This window comes from Podarcis melisellensis, assembly GCF_964234715.1.
Source record: "Podarcis melisellensis genome assembly, chromosome: 3".
NCBI lineage: Eukaryota > Metazoa > Chordata > Lepidosauria > Squamata > Lacertidae > Podarcis > Podarcis melisellensis.
In genome coordinates, this window is record NC_138530.1 from 27,582,020 (window position 1) to 27,607,316 (window position 25,297).

Sequence of the window (25,297 nt, forward strand, 5' to 3'; positions counted from 1 at the left end):
GGCTAAGGGCAAATGTGTAGCAGTAAGTGTTACAAGTCTCATAACTGTCTGATTGCAGCAACTCTTGGCATAATTCAGAACCTAGTCAGCATCAGACCTGTGTAACACTTGTCTAAAAAGCCAGGTTTTTGTGTAGGAAGGTCTAAGACATATCGTCTCCTCTGCCCCTTTTTTGTGAGGTTTGCCAACCTCTAAAACTTCCAGTTTTAGCAGTCTTAGACCTGTCTACACAAAAACTGCTCAAGAAGAGTAACTAGGAAATGTTTGCAACCCCTCAGTTACTCCCCTTGCTTACTATGAGACTATTTCAGGCTGCAGAACATCCTTACGTCCACAAAACCTTGACTTGTCTCCTAGAATTCATCAAAGGCCATCCAGTCTTTTTAACAATTTGTATAGTGATCTTTTAATTAGATACAAATGCCTTTCACTAGAATCATTCAACACTTGGCCTTTGGGCCAGATGGCCCTCTTGGCCTAATTTCAGAAGCCTTCTTCAAGTGGCCAGACTTCTGGCAAGAGCAATCTAACCCTTCCCCAGCAGCTGGCTTGGGGTTAACACTGAAATGGAGAGAGAAGGAGACAGGAAAAAGAGAAAGTTAGATTTAGTAGATTTAGTATAAATATTATTAGGTGAACGGTTACCTGAAATAACATTATAACCTGAAGTATCCTTTGTTTTACCCACTTCGTGTCATAAACTTCCTTTGTTTAATAAAACCTTTCTTCTTTGTTTGATCAAATCCTGCCTGAGACTCCAAATCATTAAGTTTTCCCTCACACAAGTCCCCCACTAGATAATCTGAGGTAAATTGTACAAATTTGTGTAACTGGTGTACTGTGAGGTAGTTGCACTATATTTTAGTGAGGGCCAGCCCAACGGCGCCAGGGTGAAAAAGTGCAGTTCCACCGACGCAGAAATCTCCAGGCCTCCTGACAACTGAGTCATTGCTGTGTACCAGGAAGAAGAGGGACAAGGTAGCAGGGAGATCAGCAAACATACTGGCAGGAGCACTGGATTGGCTCCACAAGTGCATTTGCATTCCACACAATGCTATTTGTTCATACCTAGGAAGTTGGAGGCAGTTCACAGAGTCAGGATATTCTAGGGACTCGTTGTTCTCCATTCCAAATGTACTACAATCCCTTGCAAAGTACTGCCAGTCTTGCCAGTCAGAGTCACGCTGCTTTTTCCTTTGTATTCGTATTGCTTCGGGTTGTGGGCTGAAGAACTGGAGGATAATATAAAACACCTACAAATCAACAGCAAAATGCGAAGTCATTTGGAATACCTTTATACATATTGGTCCTCGATTCAGCTGAAATTAGCTATTAAAGCAACTATAGGAACATAGGAAGGTGCATTATAAAAATAGAGAGAGAGAGAGAGAGAGAGAGAGAGAGAGAGAGAGAGAGAGAGAGAGAGGTGGCGGCGGCGGCGGATTGGATGGGGGGAACCACCTCAAAGGAGAGCAGACCAGAGCTACTGCACTGAGGCGGCTCCTCAATGTGCCGCATAATCAGATGAGGCTATCAATGGCTACAAACCACAATCTCACCGATTTTCTGAGGTGGCATGTCTCTGAGCATTGGTGTTCAAGACTAGTTTTCTGGCTTCCCAGAAGCCTTTAGCTGGCCACTGTGAGAACAGGCTAGTGGACTAGATGGGACTTTGGCCTGATCCAGCTGGGTTCTTATGCACTCTAAGAAGACAGCTCCATGTGTGTGGGGAGAGCAGTAATGTCCATTATGTTTATAATGCACTCCTTCAAGGGAATGTTTTGTTTTCCCTGAGTGCTGTAAGGCAAAAAGACTAGAAATTCTAAAATAAATAAATGGTAAACTTAGATCATGAAAGCATGCCATTGGAACTTGCTTGCAGAGACTGCCATTTGTTCCTCTCTGCTGATGATTGGTTATATAGACTTCAGACTGAGAATAATGGAAAAATGGACCATATGTGGATTTGCGGGCTTCTTATGCCATTTGCAATGTAGGCTAATGCAGAAGCAATTGTACCAACAAGAGTTTTCATTCCCTGGGGAAGACAAACCACAGAATAGGAATAGCTTTCCAAAGATAGTGTGAGGCATTCAATGCTACCTAGAGCTGCAAAGGAACTCCTGTAATGAGGATTCTGAAAACCAGCTCCGAATCCCATTTGAAGCTGTGTGTATAAATAGAGAAATATCCCCATTTTCCCTTTTAAATTACTGGGTTTTGTGAGCATTCCCTTTAAGTGCATACAAAACCTATGGGGCTTTGGTATATGATCTAAAAGAATGTTCACAAAACCATGATTATACTCCCACCTCACAAGCTAAACTAAGGGGAAAGGGAGAAAGCACAAAGCTTCTATCTTTGCTTGGAGACAGTGGTGGAAGGAGCCCATCAAAGGCTCCACCTGAAAAAATGGCTGGTGAGCTTAAAAGCCAGCAGAGGGCCCAGGATGAGCTGTGTCCACAATGATTCTGATTGCAAGAATCCAAGCTGTGTAGTTCTAAATGTCAAACACAGTCTTACCCCGTCCCTAGTTGAGTATATCACATCCTAAAAAGGACCCCTGACCACTAGGTCCAGTTGCGGATGACGCTGCGGTTGCAGCGCTCATCTCGCTTTATTGGCCGAGGGAGCCAGCATACAGCTTCCAGGTCATGTGGCCAGCATGACTAAGCCGCTTCTGGAGAACCAGAGCAGCGCACGGAAACGCCGTTTACCTTCCCACTGGAGCGGTACCTATTTATCTACTTACACTTTGACGTGCTTTCAAACTCCTAGGTTGGAAGGAGCAGGGACCGAGCAAGGGTAGCTCACCCTGTTGCAGGGATTCGAACCGCCAACCTTCTGATTGGCAAGTCCTAGGCCACCCGCTTCCCTATATCATGTACAATGTCACATTAAATTCTTGGGAACTTCTCAGTCCAGCCGCCTTCATCAGAATTGGGTTCTTTTCATTTTGACAGTCAAACTATCACACCAGTGTAACAGAACATTATCTCCAATTCATTTGAAATTTCCTCAAACTAAGTGAGCAATGAATGTAATTTTCTTTAGCATTTTGTGTTAAATTTTAACAAAAAAAGGCAGAACAAATAAACCAATTCCCATTTTCCCATAAAGAAATCTTAAAATTACCTGGTACTGTCCATTTTCTAAGTCTATTGTAATGGCTATCCCTCTGTTGAGTTGTTCAGTGGTGCTAAAGACAGATGAAATCCACGAAGTTCCAATATCATTATCATTGATGTAGCTCAAAGGATGAGCTTCGGGGTTTAGTCTGAGCACCCTGTCATTAGTCGTATCATCAGCACCATTAGGGATGCAGTACCTCTGCACCAAAGGGTGTACCCTGGGATGACTTCCAGGACAGCGGCATTCTGACTGACTGTGAAGTTGAGGAAATTTTCCAGACCATACTTCAAAAATGTCTCTAGCATTAAAAAACAGATATAAAAAAGAGTTGTGCACACAATAAAAAGAGCAGTAAGCCCTATTTGTAAAGACCCATCTGTAATTAGCCTTAACACATAAGCGTGACTTAAAAGATGGCTGATAAAGCCAATTTAACTACATGGTTTTCTCTTTAAAAAGAACGTATTTTAAGAACGCTGTTATCTTTTACATGACTTTATTCTCTGTTGGCATGAAACTACAAAGCTATTTTTATATAGAGCTATGCTCATGCTCATAAATATGTTAGGAGTTGCTTAGAGACCTGTCTGTTTGTTTTACAAGCAACTAACTAATAAATTTTATTATTATTATTATTATTATTATTATTATTATTATTATTATTATTATTATTATTATTGCACTCTGTGAATGACCCACAGCATACCTTGGGCTTGCACCTCCTGCCTCTTATCTCCTCCTCTGGCACAGCCATGATAATGGAGGCTGGCAGAAACTGCTTCTGTTTTCAAACTAACTAGAGCTTCCTATTACATCAATATTCTGGAACTCTGATTACTTTAAACCAGAGGTTTTTAACCTTTTTGAGTTCACGGATCCCTTGACCAGCTACATTCTTTCTGTGGCACCCCTGTGGTGCTCAGGAGCCCAGTTCTGTCACCCACTGCCTGATGAGCTGGCAGCCTCTCACCCTTTTTCGAACACCCTCCCTTGTGGAGTGTTCCCTCAGGCTCTTCTCTCCCTTCTCTTTGGGAGTCCTCCAGGCAGCTGCTGCTGCCCCTGGTCTCTGAGGTGTCCCCCTGCCCAAAGAGAGGTGCCTCCTCACAATGCCCCACAGGAGCCTGGGAAGCCCCCCCCCCAAACCGCCAGCCCCAGTGGCACCATTCTGCTGGGGAGCTTGTAGCCAGGGCTGCTGCAACAAACAGCTGTGCAAGCCTTTGGGAAGCAGAGATGCAAGAGGGCATCGGAGGAGGGAGGGAAGGAAAGAGGGATGGAGGCCAGTGCTGCTGGCTGTGCCCATTACCATCTTTCAAGGCACCCCAGGGTGCCACGGCACACTGGTTGAAAACCACTGCTTTAAACAAGCTATGGCTACAAGCCAGGCTCATAAGCCACAGTGTTACAGATTCCACATTATTAATAACACTGTTAAAGTAACAACAGTTATAAGAACTTAGGCTACAATCCTAACCATGTCTCCTCAGAAGCATGAATTCAGTGGGGCCCACTCTTAAGTGGGTAGGGTTATTATTGCAGCGATAATTGGTGTTCTTCTGGCACTATGTGTTTACATTGCATTTATGCATTCTGTTGGAACTCAATCTAGTCCACTTCAGGAGCAGTGCTAGAAAACAAAGGAATTCCCAAATGAGAAAAATAGAGACCCTTTGTCACATCCCCATGATTCACACGCCGGTACTATAGCAGATCTTTATGTGGGACGGAAGGTCTAGCCCTCTTTGAAAAAAGTTTCGACACCACTGGGAGGGTGATAGAGGCTCATGCCCACAGTGCTAAGCTACTGAGTTTTTCTTGCCCAAGTAGAAAGGAGATACTAATTATGGTTATGATAGGCAAGGACAGGTTCCACATTCCTGGTAGCAGCCTGGTGTGGTGTCTGTGTGTGTTACTGCCAAAGGGAATCATGGTTCTGATATGCCTTAGAGCCTAGGGAGATCTCTCTGTGAGTGGATGTTGTGCCAAAAGTGAGCTGGATCAAACCTTTGATCTTTCAGCATAAATTCCTACGATTTTATCAGCCTGCACCCATGCAGTTAATTAAAAACCCTGTTGGAATCCATGTACATGCAGTTATAGTTCCAAATCTAATCTAGCCATTATATAAAGAAATATCCAAAAAGACTGGTTAAACTTCGAAGCAAACTTATCGTAGCTATAAGCCTTTCTCTCCTTTGATCATTTCACATTTGGGTTTTGTAAAAATGAAAATTTCCCCACCTGTTTGTAAGCGCCACTTGGTACAATCTAAAATCTTGCATCCTCCCAACAAATTGCTCTGAACCTGCGAAAATACATTATAAATAAATAATCCAGTCCCATCAACCAGAAAACAGCTCTGTGCTGCATGAGGGGATCTTAAATTCAGCACACAGAGATCTCTCTTGCACAATTACCTCTTCTGAATGAAACCATCTTGGTTCCGGACAAAACTATGGAGGGCAGTGACTTAATTTTTTTGATTAAAATGATTTATAATAACTTTATAGGAACATTTTGTACCTATCTCTTATCTGATTACAGAGGTGGCACACAGGCTGGCTCATTAGACAGAAGTAATGAGGCAGCCCATGTGCCACCTCTAATTAGAGAAGAGATACAGTAGAGACAACTGTAGCTGTCACTTTATGCAATAAAGGTGAAAGGTATGTTTTTAAAGACTTCTTTTTCTTCCACACAATTATTGTGTGTCTGGTATTCAAAAGTGACAGTGTCAACAAGAAGCACTTTGAAATGAGAATTTTCAACTCTTGATATATAGGAGCTGGATGGTTCTATTGGAATGAATCAAACATTTCTCCAAGCCAGATGCAGATATATTTAGGACTTAGCTCCAAATTGCAGTATGTTCTGGATCAGTGATACTCAGCCTTAATAAATCTGCAGGACCAATTCATCACCAAACAGAATTTAAGGGAGCTGCAAAACCACTGGCACCTTATATTGATGGCAATGTTCAGAACATGGTGAAAAATTATTTTATCTCCGCTTCACCAAATATTCAGCCAGGACAATTACAAAACATTTGGTATTTCTGTGATAATAACTCAGTCTTCATTTCCATTTCTTTTCCAAAGTTGCTTTTGTATTAATTGTTTTCAGTTGTCAAAGGAACTTGTAGATCACATTGCAAGGAACTCAAAACATTTACATTTCTAAGTCACCTTGTGGGGGAATGAATGCTGAGTTCAACAACCTATAGCAGGGGTCAGACCGTGTGGTGGGCTGGACTATTTTTTGGGGGGGAGGGGATCAATTCCTATGCCCCACAAATAACCCAGAGATGTATTTTAAATAAAAACACACATTCTACTCATGTAAAAACACCAGACAGGCCCCACAAATAACCCGGAGATGCATTTTAAATAAAAGCACACATTCTACTCATATAAAAGCACGCTGATTCCCGGACTATCCGCGGGCTGGATTGAGAAGGCGATTGGGCCACATCCGGCCCCCACACCTTAGGTTGCCTACCCCTGACCTACATGCACCACCACACTTCTGACAGGATTCTGTTAGTCCTTTGCAAAACTGGAGCTCAGCCAGTTTTGGAACACACACTCTGAACAGTTTTGGACCAGTTTATTTAAAGGATCACCTATGCCCAGTCTGAGGAACTGCCATAAAATAATCGTTCCACATTTGTGAGGAATAGATCTTTTAGCATGGCAACACAATGGTACTCCTTTGCCTACTGACACCAGGCAGGACCTTCATTGTACTCTTTTCACTGCCTGCTAAAAACAGGTTTCTTTAGGCAAGCCTACCCAGACATGTAAAAACTGACATGTATTTGAATATGTAATTCTGGTTTCACTGATGACTTTAATTATATTTTGATTTTTTTAAAAACACATTTGATTTTATGGATAACTTTAATGTAATTTTTGGTAAACTGCTTAGAGGTTTTATTTACTGTAAAGTGGTATACAAATTTAGATAAATGAATAATAAATTTAGTGACGTTAGCATTGAAGAATCCTGACATTTTCCTCTTCCAATGAGCTTCAGAGAAGATAAAAATGCCTCAGCTTCCCCTTCTTCCCCCACATTATCTTATAGTTGGCCACAGTAGCAATTCTGTGCAGTTAGGAGAGGAATAGAGGACAAGTCTATGCTTGCTGAAACTGGGATGGAAGAGGAATGCAAGGCACTGGTGCCTCCCTATCTCCAAACCTGGCAATGGTGTGACATTTTGAGATGAAAACATATGATAAAAGTAGATATTGAAGCAGGTGGAGTAGCATTTTGCTATCCAATTAAATATCTCTTGCGAAAGATAGTAGAATAACAGGTCATAAAGTCCAACTTCCAGCCAATACAGGAAGGCCATACCACAGAATATGATCTTCCCTTAATACTCAGACTTACCATTTAAATTTTGCCCAATTCGCCATTCGCCATCAGCAGAGGGATCTGCAATTAACCCAGCAAGAATTCTGGAGTCAAAAACTGTGTTGTCATCTTCCAAACCATTTATAAAGAAATTGATTCTTCTGTGGTGAACCTATAAAATTGCATTTGGAAGGAAAAGCCCTTTTTATTATTTTTTAAAAATGAAACAAAATACTCAGTCTAATCTCATCTGTTATTTACCGCCTTGTGTGGAATAGAGTGTGCCATTGTTTCAGTTAAATCACCAGAAAAGCACCTTATACATTTTCTAACCAGTCCCTGTTAGAGAAGATACAACTACTGAAAAGGAAAAGCCCTTCAATGGGTAAATTAAACATGAACCAGGGTAACATTTATCCTATAACAAGATAACATTTAGTATCTTCTTTGTCCCATGTGCATCACCAAATAACACTGATATAATTGAACACCAACGTTATATAGCCATGTGTAGATACTAATCTGAATTATTACTGTCAGTATTCTGATGACAACAAATAAATTGTAGGCAAGCATAGTTAATTATACTGGTATGTCATTGATTGATAACTTCTCTTTCATCATGCATCTGCGTGCTAACCAGATGCAGAGATGGAAACTCCTTGCTTCCTAAATTCCAAGATGGCACTATGTAATGCAGGATAATTCTTCTTCCTTTTTTTTTTTTTTGTCAGGAGGTATTTGAGTAGATTGGAAGTCATTGCTCTTAAGAGTCCATATCTGTTCAGTCTTCTTGCTTTAAGAAGGAAGGGTGTTCATGGATGAACTCTTCGGATTTTCTTAAAGGTCTACCATCATGGAAGACAGTAAAAGACACTGAATGGTGTCAAAGGACTGCTCACCACCAAAAGCCCCTCCTAAGACCAGGAGAAAAACATATGGAGGTACTTACTCATAGAATCATAGAGTTGGCAGGGACCCCAAGGGTCATCTAGTCCAACCCCCTGCAATGCAGGAATTTCAGCTAAAGCATCCATGACAGATGGCCACCCAACCTCTGCTTAAAAACCTCCAATGAAGCACAGTCCACAACCTCCATCTACAGCTGTTCTTCTTTTCCACCATGTGTCAAGACTGTGCATGCAATGTAGTGATGATAATCAAAGTATTCACAAACATTTCGTAACATTATCAAATGTTTAAAATGCTTCTCAAGCATTTATATTGCTGCAATGCTTACTGGGGTCCTATAAGAGTAAATGAATATGTAATCATTCCATACATTTGTTGCATCTGATACCTTAGGAAAAAACCACACCTTTAATTTCACTTCTTTTTTTAGCAGATGGTGACAATTTAAATTTATTGCCAAAGGTCCCAGGGTGGGTTACAGCATTACAAACAGGTTAAAAAACTTAGTTACCAAAAAAGATGCAATTCCAAAACATGAGTTGGGGGCTGAAAATATTCATCTCCGGTGTCAAAGGACAGGGTAGGGGGGTAGATCTTCAGCATTCACCAAAAGCTATATAATGAAGTTGTCAGACACATCTCTGGGGAAAGGGAGTTTCATAACTTAGGGGCTGCCACAGAGAATGCAGTATTCTGGGCCGCTGAGTTTCTGTGGGCAGTGGAACTATCAAAAGGACCCACTTTACTGGTCTTAACAAAAAGGGTGTGTGTGTAAGTTCTCTCTCTCTCTCTCTCTCTCTCTCTCTCTCTCTCTCTCCCTCCCTCCCTCCCTCCCTCCCTCCCTCCCTCCACCTAAGGCCACATGCCAATGATGGGTAGGGCGAAAAGTAAGTGTGGCCATCCCACACAGACACATGCACAGGACACACAACCCTTGTCAGCTGATCTGTGCAGATGAGCTGAGGGGAGAATTTATTATTTCCTCCTCACTCATCAGACTGATCATCTAATGAGCAAGGAGAGGGTAATTTTCAATCCTACCATGCTGCAGGAAGGAGGAAGCAGCAGTAATAGCATGTGGTTTGTCTATTTTCTTTTATCTCTTTTATTGCCACCATAGAAATTGGTGGGGTTTGGGGGAGTCATAGAAAATTGCTTGAGATGGGCAGATCAGACCTACAGGCAAGCGAGCGGTGTAGGCATGAAGTTGACCCGCAACTGAGACACAGAACATAAACAAGAACAAAAAGAAAACACTTATTATTCAGCATAATATATTAGTAAAGACCAAGAGATATTGTAGCAAAAGCTTACCGCCTATTACACCCTCATTTGTACTTATTTCTTCATAGGGGGACCGAGACTTGGCAAGAGTGGCTTGGCAAAGGGTACCTAGTCATTTAATGGCATTGGTCAGATTTGAACCAGTGACACAGTCCTGATTCATAGTTCAGTTCCTTAAATGCTTTGCTGTACTAGGTTTCTGAGTGCAATAGGATTGATAAGATCAGCAGCACCATTCCAATAACCACTGTTTTATCAGGCTTCTTTGTACATACACACAGTCATGAAAATGTGGTGTTTGTGAGCTGCTTCAGAATATTGGTTGCGCCTGTCTGGAAGTTCTGGGATGCATATCGTTCCCTCACATGGGACACACCAGTCATGATGATGCATGTAATGTGAAACCCAGCCAAATGGGTGGGGTATAAATAACAAAATTATTATTATTACTACCCATTCTGTCTTTTCTGATTAAAATACTTTCTGCTTTTATGAGTAGATATTGGCATAGATTGCGTTTTTAGCTCACAGTTCTCTCTGCATCACACTAAGAGCATTGCAACTAACATGTCCAGTTATTAGTCAAGAATCTGAAAGATTCTTGAAAGCATTCAATCTATAACTGGGGCATGGTGAATTGAAATGAGTTGCCAACAATCCCTCAATGGTGCATTCAGATGAAACTTTTAAGTTGAACTAATTGGCTTTTATCCATGTTTTGCCCAAGAGGGTACATATGATGCTGTAATACTACTGGGAGGAAGTCATGGGGTAAAAGCCATATTAGCCCTGAATAGCTGCTTAATCCAGCATAGCGTGTCAATCTCCTCTAAAAGTAGTTATGAGTTTTGAAACAGGGTGAAATTTTATAACCTAATTTTTGGTCTGATGTTGGAATTTAAGATTTCTTTAAAAGCAGGAGAAGATGGGGGAAAGAAACTGCAGTAATGTTTATTACCTTGTGGCCAGATCTTTCCATTTTTATTAAGTACGTCAGGTACTCTCAAAAATCATTCTGGCAATTCAATGACTCACTCATGAACTATGAACAAATGTATCCCAATGAAGAGAGGGCCTCTTTTTTAAGATAGAAAAAATCAGTTACTACTATGCTTAAAAGGGACCCCTGACCATTAGATCCAGTCGTGACCGACTCGGGGGTTGCGGCGCTCATCTTGCTTTATTGGCCAAGGGAGCCGGCGTACGGCTTCCAGGTCATGTGGCCAGCATGACTAAACCGCTTCTGGAGAAGAAGAGCAGCACACAGAAACGCCGTTTACCTTCCCACTGGAGTGGTACCTATTTATCTACTTGCACTTTGACGTGCTTTCAAAGTGCTAGGTTGGCAGGAGCAGGGACTGAGCACCGGGAGCTCACCCCGTCATGGGGATTTGAACCACCAACCTTCTGACCGGCAAGTCCTAGGCTCTGTGGTTCAACCCACAGTGCCACCCGCCTCCCTACTACTATGTTTAGTCCAGAGCTAAACAATATAATAATTGTTGTTGGAAAGTGTAGATGATTCAAGGGACATCACCACTCTTCAAAATCAACAGAAATGCGACTTCAACAACTGCCTATTGCTTCTCTGTTTACCAACCCGCTTGTACTCTGGAAAGCCCCATGCACACTGGTGGCGATACACACACTCACACATCACAAGGGTTACTCATATGCAGAGCACCTTGCTGCACTCATAGCCAATGCAGATGCACATCTGAATGTACATCCCCATAAACATTATGAAGCTCACCCAGATCCCTCTGAACTACTAACTGGACGTATCTTTTGATGTGCATGAAGAACCCCTTCCCTATCGAGGTGCCAAGCATAATTTCAACTTTGATGAATTACTTGTTCATGTTTTAATAAACCTTAAAAAATATTTCTGTATGAAAGTTGTTAGCTTTTACCAGCGAACAGCTTGTTTCAAAGAAGAGGTTGGAGAGCCTGGGGTTTTAAAGCTTTTGTTGTTGTTGTCGTTCTTGCTGCTGCTACTGTTCTTGCTGCCAGTTTGTGAAAACCTATTTCCATTTTGCATAAACAGGTACTCATGAGTTTAAAGGGATGACTGCTGAATTGTCTCTCCAAATAGATGCTGAGAGAAGCTAGAGTGCTTTAGTCTGCCTTGATATCCACTCTAATCAAATCAAATGGGACTGGAATAATTGCATCCTAGAAACAATGAGTGTATAAGGACAAACAAAAGGCTTATGAAAAGCCAGAATAATTTGGTGCAGAAGCTAGGCCCTGAAAAATTCATTTGGAAAATCAGAACATGAGCATTCAAAATCCCATTCCACTGTCAATAAAGCTACATACATTTCTGACCAATATAAACAGCCACAGTTATCTAGAAATCTAAGCCTGAATGGTTATCATTAGTGCTTCAGGCACCCTTGGCTGCATTACTATTTTAACTAAGAAAATGTGAAATGAATAGAAAATTGATTTTTATGGAGACAAATTCTCCTTCCTTAAATAAAAATAAATAAAAACAGATGCTGGGGTTTATTATTTTTATTTCCAGAAGCAGTCAATATTGTCCAAATTTGAGATATATGGAATCATTGCCCTTCCGCTGAAGAAAAATCTGAAGGGTATTATCATAATGGCTAGGCAGTGCGATTTGGTTCAAGAAAGTTCTCGCATATGGGAATTTTCCCACTCACAGAACATCACTCTCATTTGCTGTTAGCTTTTATCTATTGACACAACAATGCACAATGAACATGTGAATGTTTTTTATTTTATTTTAATACAAAGTCTATATGGGGGGGTGAGAGTGTGTGGCTTGCAATGATTTTCTTTTTTCCATCACACATTTTTTTTACAGCCTGTTACTGTCCTTTTGGTGTTTGACTGTTATCATTATAAAAGATACAGCCTTTTCTGCTTTGTTATTTGTAGCATTATCTCATGTTTTACAACATCTTTGCACACACAGGCAACATGAAATATAACTAGTGAAAAGTTCTTAGCGGTATTAATGCATAAAAAAGAATGTGGTTCCATCTCTACTGTCTTTACCCAGCCAAAAGCTGATGAACAGCCAATTTTCCTTTATCACATTAGCACAGCCATGAGGGAAACGCATTTGTTCTAGTCAGCTACACTAAAGATACTATTACCAATCTAACATATACATGTTTTATATCAGCAGTATTCTCAGAGTATGAGAGAGCCAACAATATATTAACACTAGCATGACAGTTTATTTAAGAAAAGAAAATTGTCTCTGTAGAGGGACAGAAGTTAGAAATGTATGGCTAAAGCTCAGTGTCACTGGCCTAATAAAGGTAATAATTCTTCTGCTTGCTTTATAGCAGGTAACAGTCCGGTGACAGTTCTGTCATATCATTCAAATAAAAATGTTGTCTTTTACAAGTTTAAGTGCACCTTTATTTTTAAGTCAGAAATGAAATGCATCTTATACCTTCTTTTCGTGGTAGGAACATTTGTTCTTCTGGCTGAGGATTAGCTTGCTTGCCTCTATTAAAAATGTGCTTATTACAATAATTCAGGATAATATTCTGCTATAGCTCCTATATTTATCATTTGGTTCTTAGTACACGACCGGGAGGCACCCTTCTCTCCAACGTGGTCTAAGTTAAACATATGAAAATATTTATGGGGTTAAAGGAGAAGGAGAAGCGTCAGAATTGGCCCAAAACATCTGACAATTGTGTATTTCAAAATTTGTGATTATTAATAGTGGATTTTCTTTCCTCACATTTTGCTGTTAGATCAGTCAATTTACCCTTTCTATGTCAAAGTAACTAACAATTTAGAAATTAAGCCATGCCACATTACATACAAATACATCTCTCCACCAGTAATACTTGGGAACCATTCTCAAGTCTTCCTTCCCAGAATCATTGACATGGAGGAGCTAACTATGGCTGATGAGAGTTCAGCAACAGCTGGAGTTCCACTGATTTCCTTCCCTGATCTAAGAGGATAGAAGTGATCAGCTAATATTATGGGAGAACCAAGGGGAATGCCTTTTGTGAACATTATCCCTGAAGGATCTAGACTCCTTCAGCAATTTTATAATGGTATTTGAAAGTATACACATTCAGAAAGCTTTCATTTCATTCCAAATTGGCTTTGTCTGTCCTCAATGACACCAGAACATAACTAATTCTTATTGGCTATGTAACATTGTGAATTTATTGCACTCACTATGGTTGCATTCAGATAGCATTTCATTCTGTTTTCCTGGTATTTCCTTACCTAATAGTTTTCATATTTTATGTTACCTTTGATGCCATGTGAAAGCCACTTTTGGAAATCTTGCGGAAGTTTAGCACTAATTCCTGTGTCAATCACTTCCAGATAAATATCTGTTTGCAGCCCCATTAATCCCCCCCCCAAAAAAAAAATCATGGGAGTTTTGCACTGTGATTTTCCTGCCATTTCTGTGGGTTACACAACATGACAATTTTGGGGATAGTTCCAGCATACAGTTCTTTCCTCCTATTTCCATGGGTAAATCATGGGGGAGGGAATCTTGCATGTGCATAAATGGAGGCGACATCCCCATATATATCTCCTGTAGAGTCACAACACAGCCACTGGTATGAATGACATTTAGTAAGATGTGGTGGTATATTGATCAACAAGCCAAAGTTCCATGACACAACCTTTATGCAGTTTGAAATGAATGTTAGAAACTGGAACAAAAGCACTAGCCTTATAACCAGGAAAATGAATGCCATAATTCCCATGTCTGAATGCACCCTTTTGAGATTCCAGAGCAAATATAGGTACAATTGATTCAGAAATCATTGCCTTTCCTCTACTTTGGCTTCCTTTTCTAGCACTGACATTACATAGCCAACACTGATTAGCACAACGCTTAGCATAATCCTGCTTCACTACATGTAGGCATTAATTGGCTGGCATTGCCCATGTGACTAATCATAGAAGAAGAAGATGCAATAACAGGAAGGGGGGGGATGCCCCCAAAACAGCAGCAGCAGATACTCCAAACAATGGCAGCAAACAGGATATTAAATAGTTGGATATTTTCACAATTCAAGTGTGTTGAGAATTATTTCTCTCCCCCCCCCCCCATCTGAAAGCACTACTTTTGACCCAGCTGAAATAGGAGAACATTTCCTGAAACCAAGATTAATACCTCCTTGTTCTAATATCCACTAAGGGATACTTACCATAGTACAGCTTCCACAAAGAGGCCCCTTCAAGTCATTCTACGTGGTAGATGATATCATGTGATGTATGTGTGCATATCTCACAGAATATGGAAGAATTTTCTTCATACTTGCACAAACACGCACAAGGGAAAGATTTGTGTGGGTGTGTAGATTTGTCTCCATCTACACAATGAGCATCTCTACACAAAGGAGTTGGCCATTTAGATTGTTCTTTTGTGGTATCTTGAAACAATCCAGCTTCACTTTGTGTCCCCAGCAAGTTAATAGACAGAAAGGCTGAATTTTTTTTGCTGCAATTATTGTACTTGTTAGGGGACCAAATTAAAGCTGGACTCTTACATAATATCCAGTTTAAATTGGTTAGTTATATAGCTGTGGCAGCGCAGACATGGAGGCTGACCTTCAATTCACCAACCTTAGATTGTGGAGCACTGGGCTATTTTTTTCTTACAATCAAGTAAACTGAAGTTCTATCAACTCCATTCATTGAGTTATCATAACAGGTACTCTCTACATATGAGCTGTTATGCAACTTAACTTAGACTGTTATTAGGTAAATATATGCATATATCTTCTTCCATCCTCTTCACTATCCCACATTTCCTCAATCCCAATACTGGTGCATATCAAGTTCCTTCTGAATAAACTCACTCTACAGGAATAGACACTACATTAATTCCAAGGTGAGAAAACAGATTAAGGTTATGACCAAAATGACAGGTCTATAGCTTCCTTGAATGGCTTAATAGAGACAACAAATCAACAGTAGTTACCGATGACAACAGATACAAGAAAATACAACAGATAGTAGAGGTGATAAAAGAAGAAATTAGTGATACCTTTCTATTAAGAAATCAAGAAACTCAAGGATAAAATGAATTATCCCTTCAGGTTCTCTAAATATTCTTGTTTTGACTGCACATTTATTAGTTAAAACCAGTTCTGTGCTTTAGAGTCAGCACTTTAAAAAAACTCAGTTCATATAAAAATATATGATATCCTGTTGATGCCAAGCTACTAGGTTACACATGAAAATCAAAGCTAATTTAAAAACACAAGAAGAGCACTGCTAGATTGGACCAAAGGCCTATCTAATCTAGAATCCTATTCACACAGTGGTCAACCAAATGGTTATGGGAAACCTGGAAGTAGGACCTAAATCATTTCAGAAAGCATACAAGTCAAGACTTTGTACATCTATCAAGAGATCAGGAGTTCTATAACTGGGCCAGCATATTCCTTTCCCAATATGTTGTTCTTTGATGTCTGGAAGGCACCATCAAGAGGGTGACCACTGCAGTTGTGGTGGAGCACAAGGTGGGAGATTTTAGAAATGAGGACCAAGCCATTTGTAGTGAAGGAAGAGAAGGTGGGATAAGTTTATCTGTCTTTCTGTACCTGTCCACAAGATAGCACCAAATATGCTGCCAGAAACTCTCCACAAATATAGCAATCAGCTGGACTTCACCATCACTCTAACTTGAAAACAAAATCATGGTGGTAGAATTTTACTTGTCACTGCATGCTCCTCTCCAGTTATGCCCCTATCCGAAATAACCATGGCACAAGTAACTTCTGCAGCTTCTGTTCTATGAATGATGGCCCCCATCTTTAATCTAAAAACAATGAATAGCCTCTCTTCTAGAGTTATTTAAGGGTAAATACTATGGGTGCAACCCTGCCATCAGTTACGCAGGAATAGTTCTGTCTGAAGCCCAAGGGACTTATGCATGAATAATTTCTTCTAACTATTCTACAATTGCAACCCAAATACACATTAGTTATTTTTTAAATGTGTGTGATGTGTATGGCTGTGAAAGCTGCTGAATCAAGAATAAAGTCATGGAGAAAGCAAAGTGAGGTGCATATTAGCTACCTTGAGAACAGGAGGCTTACCAAAAGGAAAGGGGTCAAAGTGTGGTGCATACGCTACCCTATGATCTGTGCTTCCTGGACATCTTGCTTTAGAAGTGCATTAAATGGTTAATTAAATGGAACGATAGGAACTCAATGGTTATGGGTCAGTGGACTGTGTAGGGGTTAATAAGGCACTGGTCACAGGTAAAAATGAGTTTGCTGTTCTCGTAATCTCTCATTCCAGTATCATAAATAGTAATGGTTTTCTCCTGGTGAGAGTAGCAGCACGTTTTGTTGTTATTTCATAACAGGACTCATGTGAGCGCTTATAGAGGGGAATCTACCGTATACTTTCTCGCTTGCTTTTGAAGAGGATTCTTTATTCTGCTTTCTACTATAATGCAATTTATTAAAGTGGAGTTCTTCCTGGTATTTATCTAGAATAGCTGTTTAATGCCTTTTAATACTGGCTGTTAGATGTTTTAAAAAACAAATTGGTCAATATAAACAAACTGGGCTCCATGATGGACTGGATAAGGGCAAATGACTGAAGCGCAATGCATGAAAGGAGTTGATTATAGGGCTGATCCTGCAGTTGGTGAGCTTCATGGCTGAGTGGGGATTACGAACTCTGGTCTCCCAGGTCCTAGTTCAACACTCTAACTACTACACCACACTAGACTTAGCATAGATATGTGGGACTTGTGCCACCCCAATGGTGCTAAAGTATAACTCGCATCATTCCTGACCATTGGCCATGCTGGCTGGGGGAGATGGGAGATGGAGTCCAACAACAACAGGAGGGCTACAGGTTCCCCACCCCAGATTTAGTATAGGCATGCTCAGCATTTCCCACATTTCTAGTTTCAGCAACTCTCTCCCTATGCCATTTTTTTTTAAAAAAAGCTTTTAAAATGTGGGAGGAGGTAAAGATTAGAGTTCATTAATCTAGTGCCTGACAAGCCTTTTAGAAGTCAAATGAGTCTGATACACACATCTTGCTCCTATTGCATTCCCTCTACCCCCCAATTTGGTGTTGCCTTTGAACGCCATGACAGTGATTGCTAGAATGGCAGCTTCTACCCTGGTACCATTCTTGGCCTCTTATAGTCTGTGTGGCACACCCGTCTGTATTAAGCTTTGTACAGTATTTGTGCAATCTACTGTATATCATTATCCTCTTGTGAGGCACACCGTGAGGGTGGGGTGGAGAGAATATTTTTAATCATTTGCTGTTTGCATTTTAATATTTGATTCGGAATGAAAATTGAGAGAACACAGAGGGTTCTTGGCAGATCTAAAGATTGGCAAGAGATAATGAATTTATATAGCAAACACATGAGAACAAGAAACACGTCACTTTAACATGAAAGGGCTTCTCTGCATATGTCACGAGGAATTTGTCTGGGGCCTCGTTCTTGAGAAGACCAAAAAAAAATGCAAATGCCATGTTAACACAGCAGAAATCAAAGGATGACGTCCTGGAGGACAAGCCAGCTCAGATAATTTATCTGCATAATGTCTGACAGACCAATGGTAACATCCAAGCTGGGTAGCAAAACTTCCTGATGATGCTGCCAACTATGGTGCTGTTTCACCTGAAAAACTGTCTTCTGTAAACCCTGATCTTTATGCATCCACAAAGGAACTAAATATGGAATCAATAAAATTACTATAGGTGGTATTGAACTAAGTTTTACTCAGTGTAAACCTACTAACATCTCTTCTAGGGGGCATGTGTGTGTTCTCTGCACATCTTGGCAACAGAGCAGAAGGCTAGGCTTGGTGGAGGAAGTCTTCAGCTGTACCTTGACTGGTGGTGTGCAAGGCCGCTTGCCTGAGCGAGAGGGCAGGCGCTGACTGAGAGGGGGGTTGTGCTGCCGGCCGGGGTGCTGTCATTTGTGTGACGACCATGTCTGCACCCTATTGTGTGGGTCAAGATAGCTGAAAATTCTCCTCCAATCTGAGCAAGATCAAAAATATGTTTCCCTCCCATTTCAGATAAGCTGAATCCACTGCTCTGCTGTTCTGTTACTCTTTCCCATTGTTAAACATGGAGTCACTCTGAAACTACTCTTAACATTTATGGATGTATAGTTCTTATTTTTCTGAACTGATACATATAGTCTTCTCCACTCTATGTATATATGGACTGACCTGGACCCTGCTATAATCATCTGAGGCCCTTCTTTGTGTACCTCCTATGAGAGACATCCAGAAGGTAGCAAAATGAGAATGGGCATTTTCTGCAGTGGCTTCCCACTTGTGGTAAGTTCTCCCCAGGGAGGCATACCTGGCATTTTCCTTACACATCTTTAAGCACTAGGCAAAAAACATCTCTCTTCTCCCAGCCCTTTGGCTAATTAAATGATCTATGACCCTCTATACTACGTGTGAGGGGGTATTGTTTTTGTTTGTTACAATGGTACACATTTTTGTGTTTTTACTTAGTAAACCGCCCTATGATCCTTGGATGATTTGCGGTATAGAGATTAAATAAATTGAGGCAATAAGTGGTTAATTGCTGCTATCTATGAATATTCTCTAAGTGTCAAAAAAAGTATGAAATGAGATTCCATCCTAGAGATCTCATCCTGTGTGGTTTGGATAATTCTATGATTGTTTACATGTTCTGAGAATTGGATTGTAGTTTATACCATGGTCCTTGTTTGTCTGTCATCTTAGTGGCTCCGGCTTGTATTTTCTCTGTCTGTTTAAATTAATACTATTTTTAATTTAGTTCCTGTGACATGGTCTCTTTGTTATCTGTTACAGGGGACCCTCTTCTCTGTGGTTTCCCCCTCCCCAATATGCATTCTGACCAGACTTCCAGAATCTTCCCAGCCAGCCTGCTTCCTACTACATTTTCACCTAGGAATTCCCTGGGATTGGACTGTGATGATTATCTTCTGCAAAGAAAGAATGTGCTCTATTTCTGAACAGTAGCCTCTCCTACAACCTTTCCTAACTTTTGTTCCTTTTATACACTTTTGTGTTTGTGGTTCCAATTTTATTACTTTGTATTGGGGATTGAGGTTGGAAGGTTCCTTTTTTCCCCGCTGTCAGATTACCTTCTTGAATTTAAACTGCCTAATTGGAAAACCAAGCTTATTTTTAATATTGAAATTGGATCGGGATGGCACCATACTTACAGATAACTGCTGGACTGACTATAACTTCCTTTCTGAATATATTAAAACGTGGGCATTCCCGTGCAGTATTAGGTAGGTAAAAATAAGGCATGAAATAAACATTAGGCATCAACTCTTAAGCTCTCTGTCAAGAGTACACCAAGGCTTCTAACCACAGAGTTCAACTGAAGGTAACTATCTGTCAAATGTAATCTGTGAAAGTGAATATGCTTAAGCTGGTGCTATGAATCAACCAAAATTGCTTTGGTCTTATTGACATTCAATTGCAAGAAGTTGCAGCTCATCCAGCCCAACAGACAGCCTGACAACACCAAGAGTGCTTCGGTGACAGAAAGCTTTAAATATAGATGCAACTATCATCACAATGCACATGGAACTAAACTTTATGATCCTTCATAGCATCGTCGGAAATTGGTCGGTCAGTCATCAAGTGGGCAAAGAGGCCATAAGACCTTGCCGTCATGCTCGGCCTTCTGCAAATTCCTTCAGTTAACAAATCATCACAACTCGTTATGAAGGAATACAAATATGATTGACAGCTAAAGGCCACTTGAAGTTGCCACACTCTCACCTGATTTTTATTTTTTTTATTTTTTGGCCTTACTATAGACCAGGGACTGCACGATTTGTTACCCACCAAGATGAAGGCTCACTGGTCATGCATTACAATCTGCTGGGTTCTTAACAACCTTGCTGTTTTTGCAGTCCTGCAGAAAGTAGGGTGCAAAAGCAGATTTATTGAGTTTCTAGTGGGCATTTGGCTTTGGAGAGGGTCATAGGTTATACAAATCAGGCTTGTGCTATCTGGGATCCAACTCACTTTGTCTTGCTCTGCCAAGTGTCAAAATCTGCCATAACACAACTCCAAGGCTCACCACCCATACCATCTTTTGCCCACCTAACCAGAAATATGTTTAAGGAAGTTGCCAGTAGAGAAGTACAGAGGCTAAAGAGTTAGCCTGTTTTAGTCATTACTACACTTTCCCTTTCAGAGCTCAAGGTATTTACAAAAAGGGCCACTTCCACCTGCATGAACCTGTCTGTATTCTGTAATCATTATGAGAGTCCCTTTTCCATGGCCGCTTGCTGTCAGAGGTGATGCAAATAGCGACCAAGGACAGAGCAGCCTTCTCAGTTACAACCCCAAACTATCTCCAAGGATAAGGTTAGGTTTAGAGAGATTAAGCAGAAAAGTAGTTCTGAGTGCTGTACTGATGTCCCAGTTCCCCAAACCTCCTGATGACTGTTCTCCATAGTTTCATATAGCTGTTAAATAGCATTGGGGACAGAACCGTGCCTTGCTTCACCCCACAGCTAAGCTGCCAAGATGGAGACAAGCTACTCTATGGTACTGGTATTGCAGATAGGAATGGAACACTGTAAACTGTGACTTCAATTCACAATCTATGGAGACATTCCAGGAGGATGCCATAGTCAAAGGTATCAATAACTGCTGAGAGAGCCTACAGCAGCAGTAGCATTGTACTCCTCGTCTTTCCCTTGAACAGGGTCATCTGTTGGGGTGACTATGGCCGATAGCCAAGCTGGAATAGATATTGATTCAATTGTTTCCTCCAATAGTGCCTGCAGCTGAGCCGCCACCTTCCTCTCAAGCACCTTACTCAAAAAGGGGGTGTTGGAGACTGGGCAGTAGTTGCCAAAACTTCAGGGTCCAGGAAGGGCTTTTACAATAGCAGATGTACTGTCATCTCCTTCATGACATTTGGAACAACCGCCTCATGTGGAAGTGGATAAGCCAACCCCATGATCCATCCAGGCAGCCACCTACTGGAATTGCACTGTCATTCTGAGCTTCAGCTCTCCTAGTATTCTCCCTATAAGCTTTAGCTAAGGGTGGAAATAATTTTTTCAACCCAACAGTCATGAGCAACTGCCAGTGTTAGGCAGGGCCAGGCAAAAGTACTTGACACAGACTGCAAAGAGTCCTGGGGGCTAGACAGAGGGGCCCCAAGGACCACATGCACACCCTGGGTTTGAGGTGCTCCTGCCTTGCTTTAGCTACTACTCATTTGTACATATGCCACTTTTAATTCCAAAGTCCCTTATGCAGCCCCTCCAGTTTCTTTAGACACTTCCCATTTTTCTTACACAATACTGCAATTGTGCCTTCAATATCCCACCTTTTCAAAACAAAACATCCACCCATCTTAAACTCCTTCTTCCTTGAGTATTTCTACCCATGGGATTGCACCTACTATTCCTGTTGAATTCCCCTTGAGTTGCATGCTTGTGAGGGTATCTGGAAACTTGTAAGTATAGCGGGAGTTGTGACAATGAAGCAACAGTTTGTGGGAGTGTTAAGAATCCTCTCCTTCCACTATTTCTCTTCTCCAAAACACGTTTTCCAAAAAAAGGACTCAGTGGGTTTTAATGTAGAAATGTGCATGTAATAGCATGTAACATGTTGTTGTATACATGTGGCCATTTGCCATATTCAAAGGGTTTGATTCATCACTTTGCTTTCTGAACAAAAATACACATTGGGCAGGAAGAGTTCAGTTCTCCCTACAGACTCCTTCAGCAAGAACTACTTGACAATTAGAGAAGTCTGACAATTTAAGAAGCATATTATCATCTGCTTTGCATGTGTAAAAAGGTCTGGATTCAATCCCTGGCCTCTTCACATAGAGCAGAGAACATTCTCTGCTTGCAGCCCTGGAGAGTCACTGCCAGCCAGTGTGGCAATACTAAACAGCTAAACAGACCAATGATTTGACTCAAAGTAATGCAGCTTATCTAAAGAGATATCAATTCACATCTCAGTCTAATTAGTGGAGAGAATGTTAAAACAGAAAACGGTTTGCATGTGAAATCCCATTTAGGGACTCTTAACTCTTAACATGGGTGGCGCTGTGGTCTAAACCACAGATCCTAGGGCTTGCCGATCAGAAGGTTGGCAGTTCGAATCCCCGCAACGGGCTGAGCTCCCGTTATTTGGTCCCAGCTCCTGCCCACCTAGCAGTTCGAAAGCATGTCAAGTGCAAGTAGATAAATAGGTACCGCTCCAGCCTGAAGGTAAACGGCATTTCTGTCTGCTGCTCTGGTTTGTCAGAAGTGGTTTAGTCATGCTGGCCACATGACCCAGAAGCTGTCTGCGGGCAAATGCCATCTCCCTTGGCCAGTAAAGCGAGATGAGCACCGCAACCCCAGGGTCGTCTGCGACTAGATCTACTCTACCAACTCTAAACCAAAATATCCCTTTTCTTTCCTTTTACTACCCCAAACAAAGACATGCTGGGGCCAGTTTCCATTTTTCACATGCTCTGTAGTGAAACAAATGTTGTTTCAACAGTGCTAGCTGATCCACATTCATCCCATTTAAAACACCCTCAGAGTATCTAACGGAGCCCAGCCATTTTATCAGACTATCCATCTCATCTTTTTTGCATATTCCTTTATCACCTTAGCATGCAAAGATTTCAACGACATCTGTAAGGCCGAGGCACAGCCACTAGGTTATCTGGGAATACCTGAGTCCTGAAGCTATTCTGAGGGGCAAAAAAAGACCTGGGGAAAAAAGGTAGGGAGAGAAAGGGGAAAATAGAGACATGTCTCCTAACCCTTCCCTCTAAGGATTTGCCCACTCCTCTGCAAAGCAATGGCAGAGACAGAAGACAGAAAAAGAAACCTCATCAGGGGATCAGAGTGACAGAACTGTCATAAAACAGAGAATCCAGGGAGGATAAAGGAGGATTGGTAAAGAAGAGTGAGGGGGAAAGGGAAGAGAATAGGGTCGGGAAGAGCAAGTTATCTCTTTGCCTTTCTTTCTTTTGCCTCAGGCCCATATCGGCTTTTCCTTTTTTTGACTTAACTGGGATGAATTTTAATTGCAGTTTCTCGATGCATTTCATAGGCTGTATATTTTCCACTTGTGTGGAGTGGATTTCCCATTCATCACAGGAATGCAAGCAAAAATCCCCAGAGCATTTTAGCTTTCCCTTTCAAAGTTAGCTCTGCTTTTAAAAAAAAAATCAATAACTTTGGGACCATTTTGGCTGTCTATTACATACTTGCACATGTATTTCAAATTTAATGCTGATATGATTGCTTGATCTTACCTGTTCACCATATCCATACACAGATTCAGGTTGATATATACATTTCGCACAACAATATTCAGATCACACTTTCACAGAGCTTGGCATTTTGTTTCAGAAACTGTAGGAAGGGTTACGATCACATGCTAGCTTTTGGAAATTTGCACTGTTTTTTAAAAAAGAAAACTCTCAATATGTCAACTATTCACTAGCAAATCCCTTCCCTCTTCAAATCCTCTCTTTATCCCGCCAGTGATCAAAGTCCTCAACTCCCCCCCCCCTTTTACTTTCCTTTTTTGGCTAAATAGCAACATTCAAAACATCCCAGCTACTTTGTATTGCCCTCAACATCCACAGAAACTCTCTCTGTTGAATCCGTCAAAATGTTTATAGGAGTGTTTCAGCGTGTGGTGCATGTGTGTTTTTTAACTTCTGCTGCAAATTCAGTATCATCCTTCACCAATATTACTACCTTTCTTCCAGCTTTATATTAGTTCTTTCCCCTCACTAAAACTCTTTCTCTATCTTGGCATTTTAAATCCCCTTTCATTTTCTTGGTTGTCTCTCTTATTCCAATAATATCTTTCTTATCCTTGAAAACATGTCACTCCAATTCAGCAGTCTTATTACATATGCTCCTAGCATTTGTCTAAAAGATATTTTAGCTTTTCTCTTTGCCCTCCTTTACTTTTCTTTCTCACTATCTCCTACAATGTTAATCCCTTCTCAACGGGAAATGGTTTTCCTGCAATCCAAGACTTTCCTTTTGTGCGCAGTGACACTAGTTCAACCTGAATCCCTCAAAGAACCATGTAAATTAAAAGAAAGGAAGGAACCAATGATGGGACTCTGGTGAGCACCTGAAGCAATTAACTTGATGTTGAAGAACTAGCTTTGTATTAATACAAATTTAACCTCACACAGTGTGATCAGAAAGAAACCAGAATGTGGTCTGCCTGTGAAGGTGCCTCAGCTATTCCAGATAATCTAAGAGGTTCCTTCTGATCACCTTGCAAAAGCCTTTAATGTCCACCTGTACCATGCAGGAGGATATTTCAAATGCAACAAATCAAGCACACCATTAATTGCCTGGGCAAGAACAAACTTAGGATTCCAAAACTCCAGTCCAAAGGTTTCACTGCTGCTGATGCCTACTAAAGGATGCAGTTTAACATTTAGCTCCAACCATAAGCTAGCTGCTGTACAAACATATGAAAGGCAGTTGCTGCCTTACGAAGGGGCCTGACAAAATAAAGATAAAAAGAGGGAAAGCCAGGCTTTATATAACATCATTACAGGTCTGATGTATTTTGGAGGAAATTATTGGGGAGGGGAGGCATATTTTAGCAGCAATTTTAATCAAATA

General features: G+C 40.9%; 1 protein-coding gene across 7 annotated transcripts in view; it reads right to left on the bottom strand.

Annotated features, from left to right (window-relative positions):
• Window positions 1-25,297, bottom strand: part of USH2A (usherin) — a 425,043-nt gene that overhangs the window by 381,145 nt on the left and 18,601 nt on the right. For all 7 annotated transcript variants that reach the window (XR_014166233.1, XM_081903562.1, XM_081903561.1 and 4 more), the window contains exons 4-7: window positions 7,525-7,660; window positions 5,371-5,434; window positions 3,136-3,430; window positions 1,069-1,253 (exon numbers count right to left, since the gene is read on the bottom strand). Coding sequence is in view for 6 of the 7 variants with exons in the window: in XM_081903562.1 (XP_081759688.1) it covers window positions 1,069-1,253; window positions 3,136-3,430; window positions 5,371-5,434; window positions 7,525-7,660 (680 nt within the window). In the remaining variant the exon portion in view is untranslated. The remainder of the gene's footprint in view (window positions 1-1,068; window positions 1,254-3,135; window positions 3,431-5,370; window positions 5,435-7,524; window positions 7,661-25,297) is intronic.